Raw genomic sequence first — 23,589 nt, forward strand, 5'->3', positions numbered from 1 at the left:
TGTATTATGTTATACTGTACTAATGGATGCCAATCAGTGCCAAACAATAATGCATGCCAATCAGTGATGCCCATTGTGGGCACTGATTGGCATCCATTATGGGCACTGATTGGCATCCCTGGTGGTCTAGGGAGGATTACCTGTTCCCTGGTGGTCTGGTGGCCTCCCTGGTGGTCCAGTGTGGGCATCCTCGGGGGGGGGGGGAAGGTGTGCTGATAATCGATCAGCACAGACCCCCCCCTGTCAGAGGAGCAGCCGATCGGCTCTCCTCTACTCGCGTCTGACAGACGCGAGTGAGGAAAAGCCGATCACCGGCTCTTCCCATTTACAGTACACTGTGATCAGCCGTGATTGGACACGGCTGATCACGCAGTAAAGAGTCTCCGTCGGAGACTCTTTACCGAGATCGTAGTTGCCGGGTGTCAGAATGACACCCCGCAACAACGATCGCCGCGATGCGTGCCCCCGGGGGCGCGCAGTGGCTCATAATCCTGAGGACGTCATATGACGTCCGGTCAGGATTATGAAACCACTTTGCCGCCGTCTATTTGTAATAGGGCGGGCGGCAAGTGGTTAATGACAAAAAAAGAGACTACAAACCCTAAACCTCAACTCAAACACAATCCAGGCTGAGAAACATTTTGAGATTTAACTCAAGATGCTTTAGATACACCCTTCTTAGATTTCTCCCCCCCCCCCTCCCCACTTACTCGGAGACCCTACATGTTTTATTATTCTCTGCAATTCCTCCTCCATAGAAGTCACTGACTTCTCAGCAGATGAACCCTCACCCTCCACTTCAGAATACACCCCAAACGTATTTGATACCTCCACCCTCACCGATTCCAACCCCCCCTCCCATTAACCCACCCCCCCGCATATTTCACCCTGACTTCCACATCGTTCACCTTACATTCTGCACCAGCCACTCTCATTCCCTTCCCACCCCCCAGCCCCACCATCACCCAATCCAACACCCCCCCCCCCCACCCCCTCCACTCCTCGGTTTCTGCTGACCCCCAGCCACACTTCTGCCACGCCGAATAAGAGGGGTTGGCACAACCATACACGCTGGTCCAGCACCCTCCACTGTCTTCACTACACTAGAAGAAACAATAGGTGCTGACACAGACTTGACAACCACACTTTTTGACACTGACTGGGGAACCACAAACTGGGGGGGACACACTGACACCACAGACGGCCTCACAGACACAGATTCTGACGGGACAGAGACAGTAGGATTCCCTGGTACAACCTCCACCAACCCAGACCAGGCATGTACTGGCCATTGGAACTACCCGGAGTTTTCACGGTGGGCCAATGGCTCAGTGGGCCACTCTGATGTAAGGGAGTGCTGATGGGACACTCAAAATGTAAGTGGGCCGGTCTGGATGAAGTCCAGGGCCAAATTTCTGTCCCAGTCCAGCCCTGACCCAGATTCTTCTCTATCCAAACGGAAGAATTCCTCCACTAGCTGTGACTTATTGTGCAAAGCCTCAGGGCACCGGCTATAAGGGTGACCAACCTTATCACATAGGTTACATTTAATGATCCTACATTCCTTTGCCAGATGCCCCACAAAGAGCACTTCTGTTCTGGACAGGAAGAGGAGAAATGTCCCTTGGCTCCACATTTATGCCACAGCTTAGGTTGGTCAGGGTAGAAGATGGTAATCCTATCTCTACCAATAAAGGCCGAGGAGGGCAAATGCTGGACCACATTCTCACACACACTCAACCTCATTGACACTGACCACCCACCCGTCCAGATTCCTCTATCATCCATAATCTTTTTTAGGAGGCACAAAGTTTCACCAAACCTCCTCAACCAGACCCATAAATCCTCGGAGGGGTAAAGACTCATTCCTTGTCAGGCTAGTCACATTTTTTATCAAGGGCTGTCATGAAACAACTTTGAGGACAAGCCACTACCACTCTGTCTGGCCCCCATATACATGCTCATACCGCTCCCAAAACAGATCCAGTGACTATGGACGCACAAATGACAAATCATATTCATAGGAACCTGCCGGACTGATAAGAGCATAAATATATACCCTCTGCCCATGGCTGGGATCCTATCCACAACCACCCTCCTGAGAGGTTTAACCACTTGCCGCCCGCCATATAGCAATATGACGGTGGCTAAGTGGTTTTAATATCCTGACCGGACGTCATATGACGTCATATGTCAGTCTGACACCCCGCAACTACGATCTCGGTAAAAAGTCTCCGACGGAGACTCTTTACCATGTGATCAGCCATGTCCAATCACGGCTGATCACAGTGTAAATGGGAAGAGCCGGTGATCGGCTTTTCCTCACTCGCGTGTGTCAGACTCAAGTAGAGGAGAGCCGATCGGCTGCTCCTCTGACAGGGGGGGGTCTGTGCTGGTCGATTATCAGCACAGCCCCCCCCCCCAGGATGCCGACACTGGACCACCAGGGATGCCACCAGACCACCAGGGGATGCCCAGCACCAGGTATGTCCCCCTAGACCACCAGGGATGCCAGCCAGTGCCCATAATGAATGCCAATCAGTGCCCATAATGGATGCCAATTAGTGCCCACAATGGGCATCACTGATTGGCATGCATTATTGTTTGGCACTGATTGGCATCCATCCCTACAATACTTTAAATTACAATGCCGCCTATCAGTGCCCATCCATGCCGCCTATCAGTGCCCATCCTAGCCGCCTATCAGTGCCCATCCATGCCGCCTAGCCATGCCCATCCGTGCCGCCTCTCCATGCCCATCCGTGCCGCCTATCCATGGCCATTTGTGCCACCTATCCATGCCGCCCATCCATGCCAATCCATGCCACCTATCCATGACAATCCGTGCCACCTATCAGTGTCTATCTGTGTCGCATATCAGTGCCGTCTATCAGTGCCACTTCATTGGTGCCGCCTTATCAGTGCCCATCACTGCAGCCCTGTCAGTGCCCATCAGTGAAGGAGAAAACTTACTTATTTACAAAGTTTTGTAACTGAAACAAAAAAAAAACATGTTTTTTTTCTTTTCAAGATTTTCTGTCTTTTTTTATTTGTTTAGCAGAAAATAAAAATCCCAGAGGTGATCAAATACCACCAAAAGAAAGCTCTATTTGTGGGAACAAAATGATAAAAATGTAGTTTGGGTATAATGTAGCACGACCGCGCAATTGTCATTCAAAGTGCGACAAAATTGGTCTGGGCAGGAAGGTGTATAAGTGCCCTGTATTGAAGTGGTTAAAGCGGAGGTCCACCCTAAAGTGGAGCTTCCGCTCATTGGAACCCCCCCCCCTCCGGCGCCACAATTGGCACCTTTTGGGGGGAGGGGGGTGCAGATACCTGTACAGTACAGGTATCTGCACCCACTTCCGGCATAGATATCTTTAGAATCTACGCCCCTTTCCGCAGAATCTACGCCCCTTTCCGCAGGTCCCCCGCTGCCTGCTGGGAAACACACGGATCCCAGAGACAGCGGGGACCATCCTTATTGCGCAGCGCGACAGTAGGGAACCTGGAAATGAAGCCGCAAGGCTCCACTTCCTGATTCCCATAGCCAAGATGGCGGCGGCAGCACCCGAGAGACGATCGAGAGATCGGCTTCGGGTGCTGACATCGCGGGCGCGCTGAGCGGGTAAGTGTCCTTATTTTAAAAGTCAGCAGCTGCGGTATTTGTAGCTGCTGGCTTTAAAAAAAAAAAAATGGCGGAACTCCCGCTTTAATATCTCCTCATTCCCACCTGAGCTGTACCACATTCCTGGGCTTAATGGAGGAAGGTGCGTTAGGTGAAAGTCACACAACATCTTAGGTGGAATACCTCCTTCTTCCCACCTGAGCTGTACCACACGCCTGCGTTTAATAGAGGAAGGTGCGTTAGGTGAAAGTCACACAACTGGCTCCCTTCCAGCAGTAGCTGGCTGTGGAGGAACCTCTAAAATCTGGTTTGGTAAATTACCCCCCACCTGATCCTCCCTCCTCCCCTCCAGCACCATAGTCCCAGAAGTACCACAGTTACCAGCAGTCTTGTCATTGTAGTAATATGACTCTACCGGAGTGACTCCATCTTTATAAATTCATATAAGATTAACTTGGGTTAATCTGCTAGTTAGTTTAAGTTCTATATTCACAGACTGCAACAGTTTTTTGCAAGGCTCACATATAAGAAAATATAGCTTACAGCAGCATTTATGCTCTGCACCTTTCTATATAAAGCTTTTGTGGTAAGAGTTGTCTGGGATGTCTTCCTGTGTAAAGGGGAACACCGAAGGCATGGCTACGAGTCATGGAAGCAGATGGCATGTTTACTATGGTTGCTTATGTCAGTTAACCACTCCAATACCGGGGGGGCACTTAAACACCTTCCTGCCCAGACCAATTTTGAGCTTTCAGCGCTGTCGCACTTTGAATGACAATTGCGCGGTCATGCTACACTGTACCCAAATGAAATTTTTATCATTTTTTTCCCACAAATAGAGCTTACTTTTGGTGGTATTTGATCACCTCTACGGTTTTTATTTTTTGCGCTACAAATAAAAAAATACGGAAAATTTTGAAAAAAAAAATATGTTTTTTTTTGTTTCAGTTTCAAAACTTTGTAAATAAGTATGTTTTCTCCTTCACTGATGGGCACTGATGGGGCTACACTGATGGGCACTGATAAGGCGGCACTGATGGGCACCAATGATGTGGCACCAATGAAGTGGCACTGATGAGGTGGCATTGATGGACACTGATATGTGGCACCGATAGACGGCACTGATGGATGGCACTGATGGGCGACACGGATGGGCACTGATAGGTGGCACAAATTGGCACTGATAGCTGGCACAGATTGGCATGGGTGGGCGGCACAGATGGGCATGGATAGGCGGCACAGATGGGCATGGGTGGGCACTGATAGGCGGCATTGTATTATGTTATACTGTACTAATGGATGCCAATCAGTGCCAAACAATAATGCATGCCAATCAGTGATGCCCATTGTGGGCACTGATTGCATCCATTATGGGCACTGATTGGCATCCATTGTGCTGACCATTGGCATCCCTGGTGGTCTAGGGAGGATTACCTGTTCCCTGGTGGTCTGGTGGCGTCCCTGGTGGTCAAGTGTGGGCATCCTGGGGGGGGGAGGTGTGCTGATAATCGATCAGCACAGACCCCCCCCTGTCAGAGGAGCAGCCGATCGGCTCTCCTCTACTCGCGTCTGACAGACGCGAGTGAGGAAAAGCTGATCACCGGCTCTTCCCATTTAGACTGTGATCAGCCGTGATTGGACACGACTGATCACGCGGTAAAGAGTCTCCGTCGGAGACTCTTTACCGAGATCGTAGTTGCCGGGTTTCAGACTGACACCCCGCAACAACGATCGCCGCGATGCCCGCCCCCGGGGGCGCGCAGCGGCTCATAATCCTGAGGACATCATATGACGTCCGGTCAGGATTAGGAAACCACTTTGCCGCCGTCTATTTGTAATAGGGCGGGCGGCAAGTGGTTAATGACAAAAAAGGAGACTACAAACCCTAAACCTCAACTCAAACACAATCCAGGCTGAGAAACATTTTGAGATTTAACTCAAGATGCTTTAGATACACCCTTCTTAGGTTTCTCCCCCCCCCCCTCCCCACTTACTCGGAGACCCTACATGTTTTATTATTCTCTGCAATTCCTCCTCCATAGAAGTCACCGACTTCTCAGCAGATGAACCCTCACCCTCCACTTCAGAATACACCCCAAACGTATTTGATACCTCCACCCTCACCGATTCCAACCCCCCCTCCCATTAACCCACCCCCCCACATATTTCACCCTGACTTCCACATCGTTCACCTTACATTCTGCACCAGCCACTCTCATTCCCTTCCCACCCCCCACCCCCACCATCACCCAATCCAACACCCCCCCCACCCCCTCCACCCCTCGGTTTCTGCTGACCCCCAGCCACACTTCTGCCACGCCGAATAAGAGGGGTGGGCACAACCATACACGCTGGTCCAGCACCCTCCACTGCCTTCACTACACTAGAAGAAACAATAGGTGCTGACTTGACAACCACACTTTTTGACACTGACTGGGGAACCACAAACTGGGGGGGACACACTGACACCACAGACGGCCTCACAGACACGGATTCTGACGGGACAGAGACAGTAGGATTCCCTGGTACAACCTCCACCAACCCAGACCAGGCATGTACTGGCCATTGGAACTACCGGGAGTTTCCCGGTGGGCCAATGGCTCAGTGGGCCACTCTGATGTAAGGGAGTGCTGATGGGACACTCAAAATGTAAGTGGGCCGGTCTGGATGAAGTCCAGGGCCAAATTTCTGTCCCAGTCCATCCCTGACCCAGATTCTTCTCTATCCAAACGGAAGAATTCCTCCACTAGCTGTGACTTATTGTGCAAAGCCTCAGGGCACCGGCTATAAGGGTGACCAACCTTATCACATAGGTTACATTTAATTATCCTACATTCCTTTGCCAGATGCCCCACAAAGAGCACTTCTGTTCTGGACAGGAAGAGGAGAAATGTCCCTTGGCTCCACATTTATGCCACAGCTTAGGTTGGTGAGGGTAGAAGATGGTAATCCTATCTCTAGCAATAAAGGCCGAGGAGGGCAAATGCTGGACCACATTCTCACACACACTTAACCTCATTGACACCGACCACCCACCCGTCCAGATTCCTCTATCATCCATAATCTTTTTTAGGAGGCACAAAGTTTCACCAAACCTCCTCAACCAGACCCATAAATCCTCGGAGGGGTAAAGACTCATTCCTTGTCAGGCTAGTCACATTTTTTATCAAGGGCTGTCATGAAACAACTTTGAGGACAAGCCACTACCACTCCGTCTGGCCCCCATATACATGCTCATACCGCTCCCAAAACAGATCCAGTGACTATGGACGCACAAATTACAAATCATATTCATAGGAACCTGCCGCAGTGATAAGAGCATAAATATATACCCTCTGCCCATGGCTGGGATCCTATCCACAACCACCCTCCTGAGAGGTTTAACCACTTGCCGCCCGCCATATAGCAATATGACGGTGGCAAAGTGGTTTTAATATCCTGACCGGACGTCATATGACGTCATATGTCAGTCTGACACCCCGCAACTACGATCTCGGTAAAAAGTCTCCGAAGGAGACTCTTTACCATGTGATCAGCCATGTCCAATCACGGCTGATCACAGTGTAAATGGGAAGAGCCGGTGATCGGCTTTTCCTCACTCGCGTGTGTCAGACGCAAGTAGAGGAGAGCCGATCGGCTGCTCCTCTGACAGGGGGATCTGTGCTGGTCGATTATCAGCACAGCCCCCCCCCCCCCCCGAGGATGCCGACACTGGACCACCAGGGACGCCACCAGACCACCAGGGGATGCCCAGCACCAGGCATGTCCCCCTAGACCACCAGGGATGCCAGCCAGTGCCCATAATGAATGCCAATCAGTGCCCATAATGGATGCCAATTAGTGCCCACAATGGGCATCACTGATTGGCATGTATTATTGTTTGGCACTGATTGGCATCCATCCCTACAATACTTTAAATTACAATGCCGCCTATCAGTGCCCATCCATGCCGCCTATCAGTGCCCATCCTAGCCGCCTATCAGTGCCCATCCATGCCGCCTAGCCATGCCCATCCGTGCCGCCTCTCCATGCCCATCCGTGCCGCCTCTCCATGCCCATCCGTGCCGCCTATCCATGCCCATTTGTGCCACCTATCCATGCCGCCCATCCATGCCAATCCATGCCACCTATCCATGACAATCCGTGCCACCTATCAGTGTCTATCTGTGTCGCATATCAGTGCCACCTATCAGTGCCGTCTATCAGTGCCACTTCATTGGTGCCGCCTTATCAGTGCCCATCACTGCAGCCCTGTCAGTGCCCATCAGTGAAGGAGAAAACTTACTTATTTACAAAGTTTTGTAACTGAAACAAAAAAAAACATGTTTTTTTTTTTCAAGATTTTCTGTCTTTTTTTATTTGTTTAGCAGAAAATAAAAATCCCAGAGGTGATCAAATACCACCAAAAGAAAGCTCTATTTGTGGGAACAAAATGATAAAAATGTAGTTTGGGTACAATGTAGCACGACCGCGCAATTGTCATTCAAAGTGCGACAAAATTGGTCTGGGCAGGAAGGTGTATAAGTGCCCTGTATTGAAGTGGTTAAAGCGGAGGTCCACCCTAAAGTGGAGCTTCCGCTCATTGGAACCCCCCCCCTCCGGCGCCACAATTGGCACCTTTCAGGGGGGAGGGGGGTGCAGATACCTGTACAGTACAGGTATCTGCACCCACTTCCGGCATAGATATCTTTAGAATCTACGCCCCTTTCCGCAGAATCTACGCCCCTTTCCGCAGGTCCCCCGCTGTCTGCTGGGAAACACACGGATCCCAGAGACAGCGGGGACCATCCTTATTGCGCAGCGCGACTCGCGCATGCGCAGTAGGGAACCGGGAAATGAAGCCGCAAGGCTCCACTTCCTGATTCCCATAGCCAAGATGGCGGCGGCAGCACCCGAGAGACGATTGAGAGATCGGCTTCGGGTGCCGATATCGCGGGGCTCGCTGGGCGGGTAAGTTTCCTTATTTTAAAAGTCAGCAGCTGCGGTATTTGTAGCTGCTGGCTTTAAAGAAAAAAAAATGGTGGAACTCCCGCTTTAATATCTCCTCATTCCCACCTGAGCTGTACCACATTCCTGGGCTTAATGGAGGAAGGTGCGTTAGGTGGAAGTCGCACAACATCTTAGGTGGAATACCTCCTCCTTCCCACCTGAGCTGTACCACACGCTTGCGTTTAATAGAGGAAGGTGCGTTAGGTGAAAGTCACACAACTGGCTCCCTTCCAGCAGTAACATGACTTTGTCCCGACGCAGCCTTAGCATAACTCCTAACTGGGACAGATGACATGTTAACTGGCTGTGTAGGAACCTCTAAAATCTGGTTTGGTAAATTACCCCCCACCTGATCCTCCCTCCTCCCCTCTAGCACAACAGTCCCACTCACCATAGTCCCAGAAGTACCACAGTTACCAGCAGTCTCGTCATTGTAGTAATATTACTGAACCGGAGTGACTCCATCTTTATAAATTCATATAAGATTAACTTGGGTTAATCTGCTAGTTCATTTCAGTTCTATATTCACAGACTGCAACAGTTTTTTGCTAGGCTCACATATAAGAAAATATAGCTTACAGCAGCATTCATGCTCTGCACCTTTCTATATAAAGCTTTTGTGGTAAGAGTTGTCTGGGATGTCTTCCTGTGTAAAGGGGAACACCGAAGGCATGGCTACGAGTCATGGAAGCAGATGGCATGGTTACTATGGTTGCTTATGCCAGCCATGTTTAACCACTTCAATACCGGGGGCACTTAAACACCTTCCTGCCCAGGCCAATTTTGAGCTTTCAGCGCTGTCGCACTTTGAATGACAATTGCACGGTCGTGCCACACTGTACCCAAAAAAAATATATTTTTTTTTGTTTCAGTTTCAAATCTTTGTAAATAAGTATGTTTTCTCCTTCACTGATGGGCACTGATGGGGCTACACTGATGGGCACTGATAAGGCGGCACTGATGGGCACCAATGATGTGGCACCAATGAAGTGGCACTGATGAGGTGGCATTGATGGACACTGATATGTGGCACCGATAGATGGCACTGATGGATGGCACTGATGGGCGACACGGATGGGCACTGATAGGTGGCGCAAATTGGCACTGATAGCTGGCACGGATTGGCATGGGTGGGCGGCACAGATGGGCATGGATAGGCGGCACAGATGGGCATGGATAGGCGGCACAGATGGGCATGGGTGGGCACTGATAGGCGGCATTGTATTATGTTATACTGTACTAATGGATGCCAATCAGTGCCAAACAATAATGCATGCCAATCAGTGATACCCATTGTGGGCACTGATTGGCATCCATTATGGGCACTGATTGGCATCCATTGTGGCACTGACTGGCATCCCTGGTGGTCTAGGGAGCATTACCTTTTGCTGGGCATCCCTGGTGGTCTGGTGGCATCCCTGGTGGTCCAGTGTGGGCATCCTCGGGGGGGGGCTGTGCTGATAATAGATCAGCACAGACCCCCCCTGTCAGAGGAGCAGCCGATCAGCTCTCTTCTACTCGCATCTGACAGACGCGAGTGAGGAAAAGCCGATCACGGCTCTTCCTATTTACACTGTGATCAGCCGTGATTGGACACGGCTGATCACGCGGTAAAGAGTCTCCGTCGGAGACTCTTTACCGAGATCGTAGTTGCCGGGTGTCAGACTGACACACCGCAACAACGATCACCGCGATGCGCGCCCCCGGCTCATAATCCTGATCACGTTATATTTCATCCGATCAGGATTATGCAACCACTTTGCCACCGTCAATTGCCTATAGGGCGGGCGGCAAGTGGTTAAGGGGTTGGGCATTTGAGTATTGATGATATGTAATGATATGAAATGTACACCCCTGTATTAAATCACTCCCATGTTCTATGAAATGATTGGTTGATAATAACGTATATAAATCCACTTCAGTCATCAAGTAAAGTCTTCCATTTAGAAAAAAAAACACCAGCTGTTTCAGCATTCATACGGCCCTTCTGCTCTGCAGTTTCAATGTTCATGCGACATTCCTGCTCTGCAGTCTTAGTGTCCATGTGGGACTCCTGCTCGCAGCCAGCAGAAACTTCTCTCTCTGGATACACACCATCTCCTCCTGCATTCCCTGTTGTTTGCAAGGATCTGTTGGCAGGTGCAATTTCTTTCTTTGTAGCAGCAATCTCAGGAAAGTCCTTCACACAGTGAGAGATTTTCAGCAAGCACTCCTTTACCAAGATCTTCATCTGATGAGTCGGTGCCACTCAAGGGAGATTACATTTCTGTAATGGCTGCCATTTTCCTCAACCTCCTCCTGAGATGACCCAGGCTGCTGGAGAGGGAGGAGGGCAGATACTGACTCAAGTGCAACAGATCCTGGGGCCACCATGTGAAGCCACTTCCTTAACCCCCATCCATACTGTTGCCATTGCTGTGGTATCCACCCTCTGGCTGGTACTGGCACAGGTACTCTCCTTCATCTGTTGGAATCTCACCTCATTCTCATACTTCTCCTTGAACACACTGCTGCTTCACTTCAGAGAGGCGACCAACTTCTCCTGCATTTTCAGGTCCTCCTCCAGAGACTTCAGCTTGGATACTTCCCTTTTACTGCTCCCAGACTTACTATGCAGGGACTTCTTTTTCCTGAAATAGTCTTTCATGACAGCAAGCTTCTGTTCCTCCTTAGTAATGTGCCAAAGTGTGTTCACCGCTCTATCCTGGAAGATTGGTAAGGACTCCCCTTGCATAGGGACAGGCTCAGGATCCACAGCAGCTTGAGCACATGGTGTAGGCCTCAGTGCCTCTGGAGAACCTCCACCTTGGTCTTGCCCAGCATTGTCCATGCTTGCCTGGGAAAAGCCTGCAGGAGAGGCCCTAGGCTTGCTGCTTCTCCCAGCTGAGACCAAAGCAGAATGAGCCAACAGCACCCTGTAGAACAGCACCACCTGGTGGAGAAGCTCCTCTGGTGCAGAGACTGATGTGACTTGCTCAGTGATCTCTGTACAGCACTGCGATATATGTCAGAGATATATAAATGTATAATAATAATAATAGTTTGTGACTGTACCAGAGGAGCTTACACTCTAATGCCCCCCTCTGCAGAGACTGATGTAACTGACTCTGTATAGCACTCTGGTGTATGTCAGAGCTATAAAAATGTCTAATAATAAAAATTGTGTGTGACTGGGGGTGGAGGGAACATTAGAGTGTAAGCTCCTCTGCACAGACAATGATGTGATTGGCTCAGTGTTCTCTGTACAGCACTGCGGTATATGTCAGAGCTATATACAGTGCCTTGAAAAAGTATTCATACCCCTTGAAATTTTCCACATGTTGACATGTTACATCCGAAAACTCAAATGTATTTTATTGGAATTTTATGTGATGGACCAACACAAAGTGACACATAATTGTGAAGTGGAAGGAAAATGATAAATGATACAAATAAATATGTGAAAAGTGTGTGGGGGGGGGGAAGGGGTATTTGTATTCAGCCCCCTTTACTCTGATACCCCTAACTTAAATCTAGTGGAACCAATTGCTATCAGAAGTCATCTAATTAGTAAATAGAGTCCACCTGTGTGTCATTTAACCTCAGTATAAATACAGCTGTTCTGTGAAGACCTCAGAGGTTTGTTAGAGAACCTTAGTGAACAAACAGCATCATGAAGGCCAAGGAACACACCAGACAGGTCAGGGATAAAGTTGTGGAGAAGTATAAAGCAGGGTTGGGTTATAATAAAATCTCCCAAGCTTTGAACATCTCACAGAGCTCTGTTCAATCCATCATCGGAAAATGGAAAGAGTATGGCACAACTGAAAACCTACCAAGACATGGCCGTCCACCTAAACTGACCCAGCCGGGCAAGGAGAGCATTCATCAGAGAAGAGCCAAGAGGTCCATGGTGACTCTGGAGGAGCTGCAGAGATCCACAGCTCAGGGGGGAGAATCTGTCCACAGGACAACTATTAGTCGTCTCTCCACAAATCTGCCCTTTATGGAAGAGTGACAAGAAGAAAGACATTGGAGAAAGAAAGTCATAAGAAGTCCTGTTTGTAGTTTGTGAGAAGCCATGTGGGGGAGGGGGCAGCAAACATGTGGAAGAAGGTGATCTGGTCAGAGGAGACCAAAATTCTACTTTATGGCCTAAAAGTAAAACGCTATGTGTGGGGAAAACTAACACCGCCCATCCCCCTGAACACACCATCCCCACTGTGAGACATGGTGGTGGCAGCATCATGTGGTGGGGATGGTTTTCTTCAGCAGGGACAGGGAAGCTGGTCAGAGTTGATGGGAAGATGGATGGAGACAAATACATACAAAGACTGACACATATTTGTGAAGTGGAAGGAAAATAATAAATTGTTTTTAATTTTTTTTAACGTATAAATCTGTAAAAACTGTGGCGTGCATTTGTATGGCGCCCCCTTTACTCTGATACCCATAACTAAAATCTAGTGGCACCAATTGCCGTCAGAAGTCACCTAACTAGTAAAGAGAGTCCACCTGTGTGTAATTTAATTTCAGTATAAATGCAGCTGTTCTGTGAAGCCATCAGAGGTTTGTTGGAGAACCTTGGTGAACAAACAGCATCAAGAAGGCACAAGGAACACACCAGACAGGTCAGGGATAAAGTTGTGGAGAAGTTTGAAGTTATTGAAAAACTTTACTCTCCATCCAATCTGGCAGAGCTGGTAGAGACATCCCCCAAAAGACTTGTAGCTGAAACTGCAGTGAAAGGGGGTTCTACAAAGTATTGACTCCGGGGGGCGCTATACAAATGCCTTCCTACACTTTTCACAGATTTATTTGTAAAAATTTTGAAAACCATTTATCATTTTCCTTCCACTTCACAATTATGTGTCACTTTGTGTTGGCCCATCACATAAAATATCCCAATTTCCGTTTTTGGTTGTAACATGACAAACTGCGGAAAATGTCAATGGGTATGAATACTTTTTCAAGGCACTGTATATGTCAGAGCTATATAAATATATAATAATAATAGTGTGTAGATTAGAGTGTAAGCTCTTCTGGCACGGAGAGTCGGGAGAATTTAGTTGGCCTTCTAAAAAGTGAAAAACGTTCTAATAAACTCGGCCCTAACAAGGGAGAGAAGGTTGCCTTGCCTTATCACCACCGGTGACCTCTATAGCTCCATTGTAGGCCGTAGTGTTGTCCATGTCATACGGACCGTCCACAACATCCACAGCAATATCCTGAGCCGTGACACCATGAAGGAAGCTGTCGATGGGGACACCTATACAGGGAAGACAGTACTGTATGTTAGGATGATGGACGGATTCTGCTGGGAGTGATACATTTGAACGCTCATGATATCGGTGAGGAGACTTCGCAGCCAGAGATACGAGTTCCACTCACTAGTGAGCGGCCTCATAGAGCACTCCCACCCATCTGTCATTGGACTCGTGTCATGCTAGACTTGCCATAGGACAATAATAAAGAAACACAATAGAAACTCGATGCTGACGACAGAGGGCATCAGTGAGCTCTTCTCGGAGCAGTCTGCATGCAGCCTGTTCATTTTGAGTTGTCCTCTCTACCAAAACAAAAAAAACAAGTTGCTGTCTAGGCAGCAGTTCACTACTTGGTTAAAGCGGAGGTCCACCCTAAAGTGGACCTTCCGCTCATCGGAACCCTCCCCCCCTCCGGCGCCACAATTGGCACCTTTCAGGGGTGAAGGGGTGCAGATACCTGTACAGTACAGGTATCCTCACCCACTTCCGGGATAGCTCTCTGCGGAAAGGGGCGTAGATTACGCCCCTTTCCGCAAGTGCCCGCCCCTTTCCGCAAGTGCCCCGCTGCCTGCTGGGAAACACACAGATCCCAGAGACAGCGGGGACCGTCCTTATTGCGCAGAGCAACTTGCGCATGTGCAGTAGGGAACCGGGAAATGAAGCCGAAAGGCTCCATTTCCTGATTCCCATACCCAAGATGGCGGCGGCGGGACCCGAGAGACGATCTAGAGATCGGCTTCGGGTGCCGACATCGTGGGCGCGCTGGGCGGGTAAGTGGCACTATTTTAAAAGTCAGCAGCTGCAGTATTTGTAGCGGGTGGCTTTTTAAAAAAAAAAAAACGCGGAGTCCCGGCGGACTCCCGCTTTAAGCTTACATTTCCATGTCAAGCGATCTCCTAGGAACAGTCTATCCTATGGTTATCTTCTTCCCTATTCTTGGTTATCACCACCCAGCAGTGCCGGGACAAGGTCATCCAGAGCCCGGGGCAAACATGCCAAACTGCACCCCCCGCCCCCAAGGTGTATGAGCATTATAAAACATCAAAAATCCCCCCCCCCCAAAAAAAAACTGAGCACTAATCTTTTTCACCCCCCCCAAGCATAAATTCCCCCTCCTCCCAGTGCAAATCTGTTACCCTGCTGAAATCCCCCCTCCCAGCACAAATCTTACCCCCCACCTCCCAAATCCCCCCCCCCCCAATAAAAATCACTCCTCCTAGCACAAATTATCTACCCCTAAGATTACCCCTCCCAATAACCCCACTGCAAACCCCCCCCCCCCCCTCCAGCACAAAGCGCCCCAATCAATCAATCCTTCCTAGCACAAATCTTCTTCCTCCATTCCTTCTCCCCCTAAATTGTAGCATACCCCCCCAAATTTCCCCTCCTAGAACAATACTTATGCCCCGTACACACGAGCACACTTTTCGACTTTAAAGGTCCGACGGAACAATTCCGGCAGACCATTCGATGGTGTGTGGGGCTGCAGCGGACTTTTGATTTGCAAAAATCCGACAGACTTTAGAAATGGAACATGTTTCAAATTTTTCCACCGGAACTCCGCCGGACCCAGTTCCTACCGAGAAATCCGCTCGTGTGTGTGTGCTGGTCCGACGGACAAAAACCGACGCTAGGGCAGCTATTGGCTACTGGCTATGAACTTCCTAATTCTAGTCCGGTCGTACGTCATCACGTTCGAATCCGTCGGACTTTGGTGTGATTGTGTGTGGCCAAGTCCGCTCAATCAGAAAGTCCGTCAGAACTCTGTCAGAACTCCGTCGAAAGTCTGTCGGACCTAGTCCCTTGAAAAGTCCGGTCGTGTGTACGCGGCATAACTCCCTGCTGCCCCCCAAATCCCCCTTTCCAACACAAATCCCCCCCCCTATTTCCTTGTGGTGCCCCCCCCCACCGCCCATGATACCACAGTGCCCAGGGCAGCTGCCCCTCCTGCCTACCCTTTGTCCCGGCCCTGCCACCCAGAGCTGGAATAGGCAGAAAACGAAGCTGTAATATACGTGTCTACAGACAGCTTCATTTTTGGAGATAGAGCAAGTGGTGATGAAAAGAGATAAATACATTCCTTACATCCCGGTACTGTTTTCCCTCGCGGCGATTCAGAGATATTGTATGTTTCTCTGAACCATCTACTAGACATGTGCAAAAGGAAAAAAATTGTTTAGTTTCGTTTCGTTTAAATTCGTTAATTAATTAATTTCGTTTAGTTATATTCGTTAAATTCGTTTTTGGATTTCATTTAGTTTTCTACTGAATTCGAAAAAATCGGTCGCATTCGAAAATATTTCAACCAAATGCGAAAATATTTCAACTGCATTGGAAACTATTTCAACCGGATTCGAAAATATTTTGTGACCCGACTTTAGGGCCATGTATCTCAGGGTCACTTGGTGCTAGAAACCCCAAATTTGGAGATGTTGTAGTGCTAGGTCTATTGTGTTTGTATACCTAATTTGGTGTTTCTAGCTATAAGTGACCCCGAGATACGTGGCCACAAATTCGGGTCACAAAATGTCATTTTTCGAATTTGATTTGAATTTCGTTTAAATTTGTTAGAATTGTAATTCGGTTATTCGGATGCATCCGAATGTCCGAATAATGAAAATTCATCCGAATTTCGATTCGGAACAAAACTAAATGCACATGTCTACCATCTACCTGAGCTCCCCAATCTCAACGCCTTCCCTTCTTTTGCTGCTACTGAAGGACTGGGACCCGGGGCAGTATTTCCGTTTTATTTTACCGGTGTTGTTGTTGAGAAGAAGTTTGGTGTAAAATTTGTGCTCCGGTTCTCCGGGTCTCTGGAAATAAAGGTGAGGGGTCATCTCCCAGGGTTGGACAGTGTGAGCAACTCTTGTCAGTATGATGGAGGTGACTATAGGAAGGATGAAGAGAGCCAGCAGAACAAGTCTGAAAATAAAACATGTTAAGTTCATACATGGTGAGGGGTGTAACATGCATGGAAGTCTCCTCTTCTTTTATTTTCCCTGCACTCCCAATTTATCAACTCCACTAATCTGAAGGGCATATTGCTTAACAGGTATATTTTTAATATGAAAAAACCAAAAGCACCATGTTCTAACTGTGCCCACCCATGATGAATCTCTTTGTGCTAGCTATGCATGCCTCAAGTTCTAACTATACATGTCCCAACACCACCATATCCCACATATGCACGCTCCACAAACTTCTTGCGCTAGCTCCACATTGGCCAAGGCTTCCAGTTCTTTAATTGTCCTAAATATGCAAACCTTCGAACCTCTGTGTCCCGACTATGTACTCCAAAGGATCTCCATGTCCTAACTAATGTATGTACCCCTCCAGATTTCCATGTCTTTACAATGCACACCTCAAGTTCTACCTATATACAGCACCACCATGTCACAGCTATACAGGCCCTAGAACCTCCTTGTGCTAACTATGTATTGCCCAAGACTTCAATGTCCTTAAAACAAACACCCCATAACCTTCATGCCCCAACTATGCACACCCCAGGATTTGCGAGTCCTAACTATGTGCACCTCAAGATCTCCATGTCTTAACAATGAACACCCTATAACCTTCATGTCCCAACTATGCCCACCCCTGGATTTCCATGTCCAAACTATGTACACCTCAAGATCCCCATGTCTTACATTGAACACCCAATAACCTCCATGTCCCAATTATGCACACCCCAGGATTTCCAATTCCTAACTAGGTGCACCTCAAGATCTCCATGTCTTAACAATGAACACCCTATAACCTTCATGTCCCAACTATGCACACCCCTGGATTTCCATGTCCAAACTATGTACACCTCAAGATTCCCATGTCTTAAATGGAGGTTATTGGGTGTTCAATGTAAGACATGGGGATCTTGAGGTGTACATAGTTTGGACATGGAAATCCTGGGGTGTGCATAATTGGGACATCGAGGTTATTGGGTGTTCAATGTCCCAATTATGCACACCCCAGGATTTCCAATTCCTAACTAGGTGCACCTCAAGATCCCCATGTCTTAACAATGAACACCCTATAACCTTCATGTCCCAATTATGCCCACCCCAGGATTTCCAATTCCTAACTTTGTACACCTCAAGATCTCCAGGTCTTAACAATGAACACCCTATAACCTCCATGTTCCAAATATGCATGTCCCAGGACCTCAAGATCTCTGTTTCCTAACCAGTGCCGGGACAAGGTCATCCAGCACCCAGGGCAAAGATGCCAAACTGTGCCCCCCCCTTTCCCTTAGGGTTAGGGTCAGGGTGCCCCCTACCCCTGCAATAAACCGTTGCACCAGGGGCAGCCACCCCTCCTGCCCACCCCTTGTCCCGGCCCTGTTCCTAACTAAGCACGCCTCAAGCTCTAACAATACATGTCCCAGCAACACATGCTCCAGAAGTTCCTTGTGCTAACTATGCACCCCACAGGACCTCCATGTCCTTAATATGAACACCCTAGGTGCTCCCTGTCCCAACTATGCACAACCCAGGAATTCTGTGCCCTAGCTATGCACAACTCAAGATCTCCTTGTCCTAATTCTATATGCCCCGGCACCACCATGTCCTATTTATTAATGCTCCAGAATCTTCTTGTTTGAACTTTATGTCCTAGGACTTCCGTGTCATAACTATTCATGTTTCGGGACCTCTTTATCCTAACTATGCACCCCCCAGAGCCTCTACACACCTCTCATATTAAATGTAGAAAATAATAATGAAGACTAACTGCAGACGGCTAAGTGTATAAGTGCAGGGACCACTAGTATAGCTTTGTCACATTAATTCAGTCTAATCAACCCCGGCAACATCAGATGTGGTCAGAGCCCAATTGCATCACCTACTGTACGTACATAGACAGCAAAATTTGCGTGCTACGGATAAGCTTCAAGTATCGGATCCTTGCCACGGCCAACACCTGCTGTCTCCACAGCGCCATTCCACCAATAGAGGGTGTACCGGAGTCTGACATCAGAAGGGTTGAATCCTCCGGCTCTGAGGAGAAGTGATCCCGGTCCTCTTCTTCATTTTGTTCGCGAGCAAAAACACCGTAATCTGACAGAGTCAAGAAAGTAAAGTGCAATGTGTTATCCTACTGTATGTTGTTATAATAATATATACACACTATATTACCAAATGTATTGGGACGCCTGTCTTTACACGCACATGAACTTTAATGGCATCCCAGACTTAGTTTGTGGGGTTCAATATTGAGTTGACCCACCTTTTTCAGCTATAACAGCTTCAACTCTTCTGGGAAGGCTTTTCACAAGGTTTAGGACTGTGTCTATGGGAATGTTTGACCATTCTTCCAGAAGCGCATTTGTGAGGGCAGGCACTGAAGTTGGATGAGAAGGCCTGACTTGCAGTCTCTGCTCTAATCCATCCCAAAGCTGTTCTATCAGGTTGAGGTCAGGACTCAAGTCAAGTTCCTTAACCACAAACTTGCTCATCCATTACTTTATGGATCTTGTTTGTGCACTGGTCTAAATCATTTTGTGGAGGGGGGATTATGGTGTGGGGGGTTGTTTTTCAGGGGTTGGACTTGGCCCCTTAATTTCAGTGAAGGGAACTCTTAAGACGTCAGCATACCAAGACACTTGGACAATTTCATGCTCCCAACTTTGTTGGACGAGTTAGGGATGGAGGAACCTTTCAAAGCAGCAGGCTGAATTAATTGTACTGAGCTCCAGACTCTGGCCAGCAGGCAAGCGTGATGATGTCACGTTGCCACGCCTCAACGCATTTCATCAGAGAGATTATGTCTTTGGGGAACCGGCTAACTTTTACCTTTTGGCAAACCCCTAATGCCGGTGGAGAAATCCCAAATGAAAGACATGCCCTGCACCTTGGAGGATCGTGGCTAAAGGATATAATCAAGTGTTTTGACCATTTGCGTACAAATGGTCCACATTATCTGGTAAGAGGCTCCCTAAAACGGTGTCACTTGATGATGGATGCACATGAAGTTGGAGTGGGGGGGGGGGACTCTTGTGATAATATATGGATTGCAAAGGGACTTTTTCTTGATTCTATATGGTTTTTCACCCTTTGGGACTTTGTAAAGGTTGTTTTTGGATGTCACATTTTTTTTACCTTCTGGATTTTTATTATTACTAGACATGTGCATTTCGTTTTGTTCCGAATTAAAATTTGGATGAATTTTCATTATTTGGAAATTTGGATGTATTGAAATTTCTGAATTAGAATAGTATTGAATTTAAATGAATCCAAAATAATGTCATTAGAATTCGAAACGTTTTTGAATACTTTTTGAATTCGAATAGTTTTCCAATTTCCAAAGAGAATAAAATAAAATAGAAAATAAAGGAATAGAAAAAAACAATATTTTTTTTCTCTATTCCATTCCTTTATTTTCTATTCTATTTTATTCTTTTTGGAAATACGAAAACGATTTGAATTTCAAAACTATTCGAATTCGAAAACGTTTCAAATTTAAAAACTATTCAAAATTGATGCGAAAACTCTTCGAAACGAATCGAAAACGAATAAACACAACGAATCCTGAAAACAAATTAAACGAATGAAACAAATGTAACTAAATGAATTTATGTAAATTATAAAATGATGCAAAGATAAAAAAAACAGAGAAAATTATCCCAGCATTAACCAGCTCCCGACCAGCACACGCCGATGTACGTCGGCAGAATGGCACGGGCAGGCATATTGGCGTACAGGTACGTCCAATCTTTAATGCCGCCCTGCCATCGCGAGCGCATCGCCGGGACCCCTGTGAGTCCGGTCTCGGGTCCCGCAGACTTGATCACCGCGGGCATACCCGCGATCATCTCACGGGGCGGCTGAACGGGGAGATGCCGTTGTAAACAGCATCTCCCCGTTCTGCCTAGCAACAAGTGACGCTGATCTCTGCTCCATGTGATTGGAACAGAGATCAGTGTTCACTAAATGAAAGCCCAACCCCCCACAGTTAGTAACACACCCCTAGGAACACTTATCTTCTACACTGCCACCCCCTGGTTAACTCCTTCACTGCCAGTGTCATTTACACAGGAATTACTGCATTTATATAGCAGTGATTGCTGTATAAATGACAATGGTCCCAAAAATGTGTCAAAAATGTCCGATGGGTCCCCCATAATGTCGCAGTCACAACAAAAATATGTAGAAGAATACGTATCGGCCTAAACTGAGGAAAAAAATGTTTTTTTTATATATTTTTGGGGGATATTTATTATAACAAAAAGTAAAAAATAATGCGTTTTTTTAAAAATTGTCGCTCTATTTTTGTTTATAGCGCAAACAATAAAAACCGCAGCGGTGATCAAATACCACCAAAAGAAAGCTCTAATTTGTGGGGAAAAAAGCAATTTTGTTTGGGAGCCACGTCGCACGACCGCGCAATTGCCAGTTAAAGTGACGCAGTGCCGAATCGCAAAAAGTGGCCTGGTCATAAAAAGTCTTTAAAGTAGAATAGTTGCTTCGTGACCCATCAAAACCAAGAGAAATCCCTCAAAGCCTGAAGACCATCACCAAAAAAAAACCTCGTGTTTTTTTACTTTTATATGAGAGATAATATTTTTACCTCCAAACGTCGCTCACCTCCTTTTTCAATCTCATCCTTTCCTTCCAGTTTTAGGAACACGTCGTCCAGTGTGGTGATAGAGACGCCATAACTCACAATGTCCCGTCCAACGCGTTCCTCCAGGTCAGAGAACAGAGCTGCAGAAAACAATTCAAAGCATTTCACGGGTGAGGATCACACTTTATAAAGGAACCACGATATTTGTCTGAGCCTTCTGTTTTTTTTTTGTTTTGTTTTTTTAAGGCAGGCTTTATATAGACCTTCTCTGTCTTCTGGGGGGGCTATGGAAATGTTGTTGTGTCCCTGTACCTGGGAAGGTGTCCATGTCCTCGAACGGTAATGTGAACGTCACATCCTCCACATTCTGCATGCTGAGCTTGGCGTTGGAGACGTGATGATTTATGAGCGATGTGATGCCCTCCATGTCACATGATGGGGTCACCTGCATCCTGGTCACCCAACAAGACACAATAAATAGAACTGCATCAGGCAACATATTCCATTAAGATGATGTCCGTATATTTCTAATGCCGCGTACACACGATCAAACAATCAGGTGGAAAAGTCCGGCAAACTCAAGTCCGCCGGACAATCCCCCCGTGTGTAGCCTCCGGCGGACTTTTTTTTTACCCGAAAGTACGGCGGACTTAGAAAGTATTTTTGCACTCCAATCTTCCCGCCGGACTCGCAATTCGGGTCGTGCGTGTGCCAGTCCGCCGTACTTTTGAAATGAACGGACTTTTCCCGCCTGGAGAAAAGTCCGCTCATTTTGAGCGCGTCTCCAGGTAGGCGGGGCCCGCGAAGGAGACGTCGCTGGCCCCGTTACCTGGTATGGACTTAAAGGGGAACCCCAACGCCGAAAAAAATTGGCGTGGGGGTCCCCCCCAGGTCCACATCAGACCCTTTTTCGAGCACGCTACCCGGCCGGCCAGGAAAGGGGGGGACGAGCGAGCACCCCCCCCCCTCCTGAGCCGTACCAGGCCGCGTGCCCTCAACATGGGGGATGCCTTGGGGAAGGGGGCGCCTCGCGGCCCCCCCCCCCCAAAGCACCTTGTCCCCATGTTCATGAGGACAAGGGCCTCTTCCCGACAACCCTGGCCATTGGTTGTCGGGGTCTGCGGGCGGGGGGGCTTATCGGAATCCGGAAGCCCCCTTTAATAAGGGGGCCCACGGATCCCGGCTCTTCCACCCTATGTGAATGAGTATGGGGTACAATGTACCCCTACCCATTCACCTGTAAAAAAAAGTAAAAAAAAAAAACACAACACACAAGGGTTAAAATAGTTTATTGCACAGCTCCGGGGGTCTTCCGTCTTCGGGGGTCTTCTCGCCGGACTCCTCCGCTATCTTCTTCTAGCTCTTTTACTAGCGGAGGAGCCCGGCATTCTTCTTCGTCGCCGCCCTCTTCTTCCGACTTCGGGGGTCTTCTCGTCGGACTCCTCCGCTATCTTCTTCTAGCTCTTTTGCTAGTGGAGGAGCCCGGCTTTCTTCCTCTTCTTCCGACTTCGGGGGTCTTGACCCCCTCTTCGGGCCTTCTCTGCATCCGAAATGTCCGAATAAAAAAATAACGAATAACAACGAATACGAAAGATATATAACGAATGAATTCAAATGAATTTCGACATGATTCGGTAATTCTTTAAAGATCTAATGAAACAAAAGGTCAGCTCAAAATAAATCTTACAGTCCAATCAGCTAATTAATTTTGTGCCGGAGGTTGGATTACTGGCAAAGTGCATTCCTGAGAGCTGAGTGAGAAGGGTGTTGTTCAGTCTATCATGAATGCTGCTGCCAGACTTATCCACCTTACCAACCGCTCAGTGTCTGCCAACCCTCTCCTCCAATCCCTACACTGGCTCCCAATCACCCAGCGAATTAAATTCAAAATACTAACCACCACATTCAAAGCCATTCACAACTCTGCCCCGAGCTACATCACCAATCTTGTCTCCAAATATCACCCAAACCGTCCCCTCCGTTCTTCTCAAGACCTCCTACTCTCAAGCTCTCTTGTCTCCTCCTCCCACACTCGTCTCCAGGATTTCTCCAGAGCCTCTCCAATCCTCTGGAACTCTCTACCTCCACCGGTCCGGCTATCTCCTACTCTTGCTACCTTCAGACGATCCCTGAAAACTCATCTATTCAGGGAAGCCTATCACGTCT

The 23,589-nt window shown here is 47.9% G+C and overlaps 1 protein-coding gene across 1 annotated transcript in view; it reads right to left on the reverse strand.

Annotated features, from left to right (window-relative positions):
- The window catches only part of LOC143936206 (ATP-binding cassette sub-family A member 10-like), a 95,215-nt gene that overhangs the window by 38,918 nt on the left and 32,708 nt on the right, over positions 1 to 23,589 (reverse strand). Inside the window, exons 18-22 of the mRNA XM_077460615.1 lie at positions 21,736 to 21,875; positions 21,444 to 21,563; positions 18,716 to 18,917; positions 16,622 to 16,788; positions 13,735 to 13,865 (exon numbers count right to left, since the gene is read on the reverse strand). Coding sequence (XP_077316741.1) covers positions 13,735 to 13,865; positions 16,622 to 16,788; positions 18,716 to 18,917; positions 21,444 to 21,563; positions 21,736 to 21,875 — 760 coding nt within the window. The remainder of the gene's footprint in view (positions 1 to 13,734; positions 13,866 to 16,621; positions 16,789 to 18,715; positions 18,918 to 21,443; positions 21,564 to 21,735; positions 21,876 to 23,589) is intronic.

This window comes from Lithobates pipiens, unplaced genomic scaffold (assembly GCF_037356315.1).
Source record: "Lithobates pipiens isolate NorthernLeopardFrog02 unplaced genomic scaffold, aLitPip1_a1.2 Scaffold_28, whole genome shotgun sequence".
NCBI classification, from domain to species: Eukaryota; Metazoa; Chordata; class Amphibia; order Anura; family Ranidae; genus Lithobates; species Lithobates pipiens.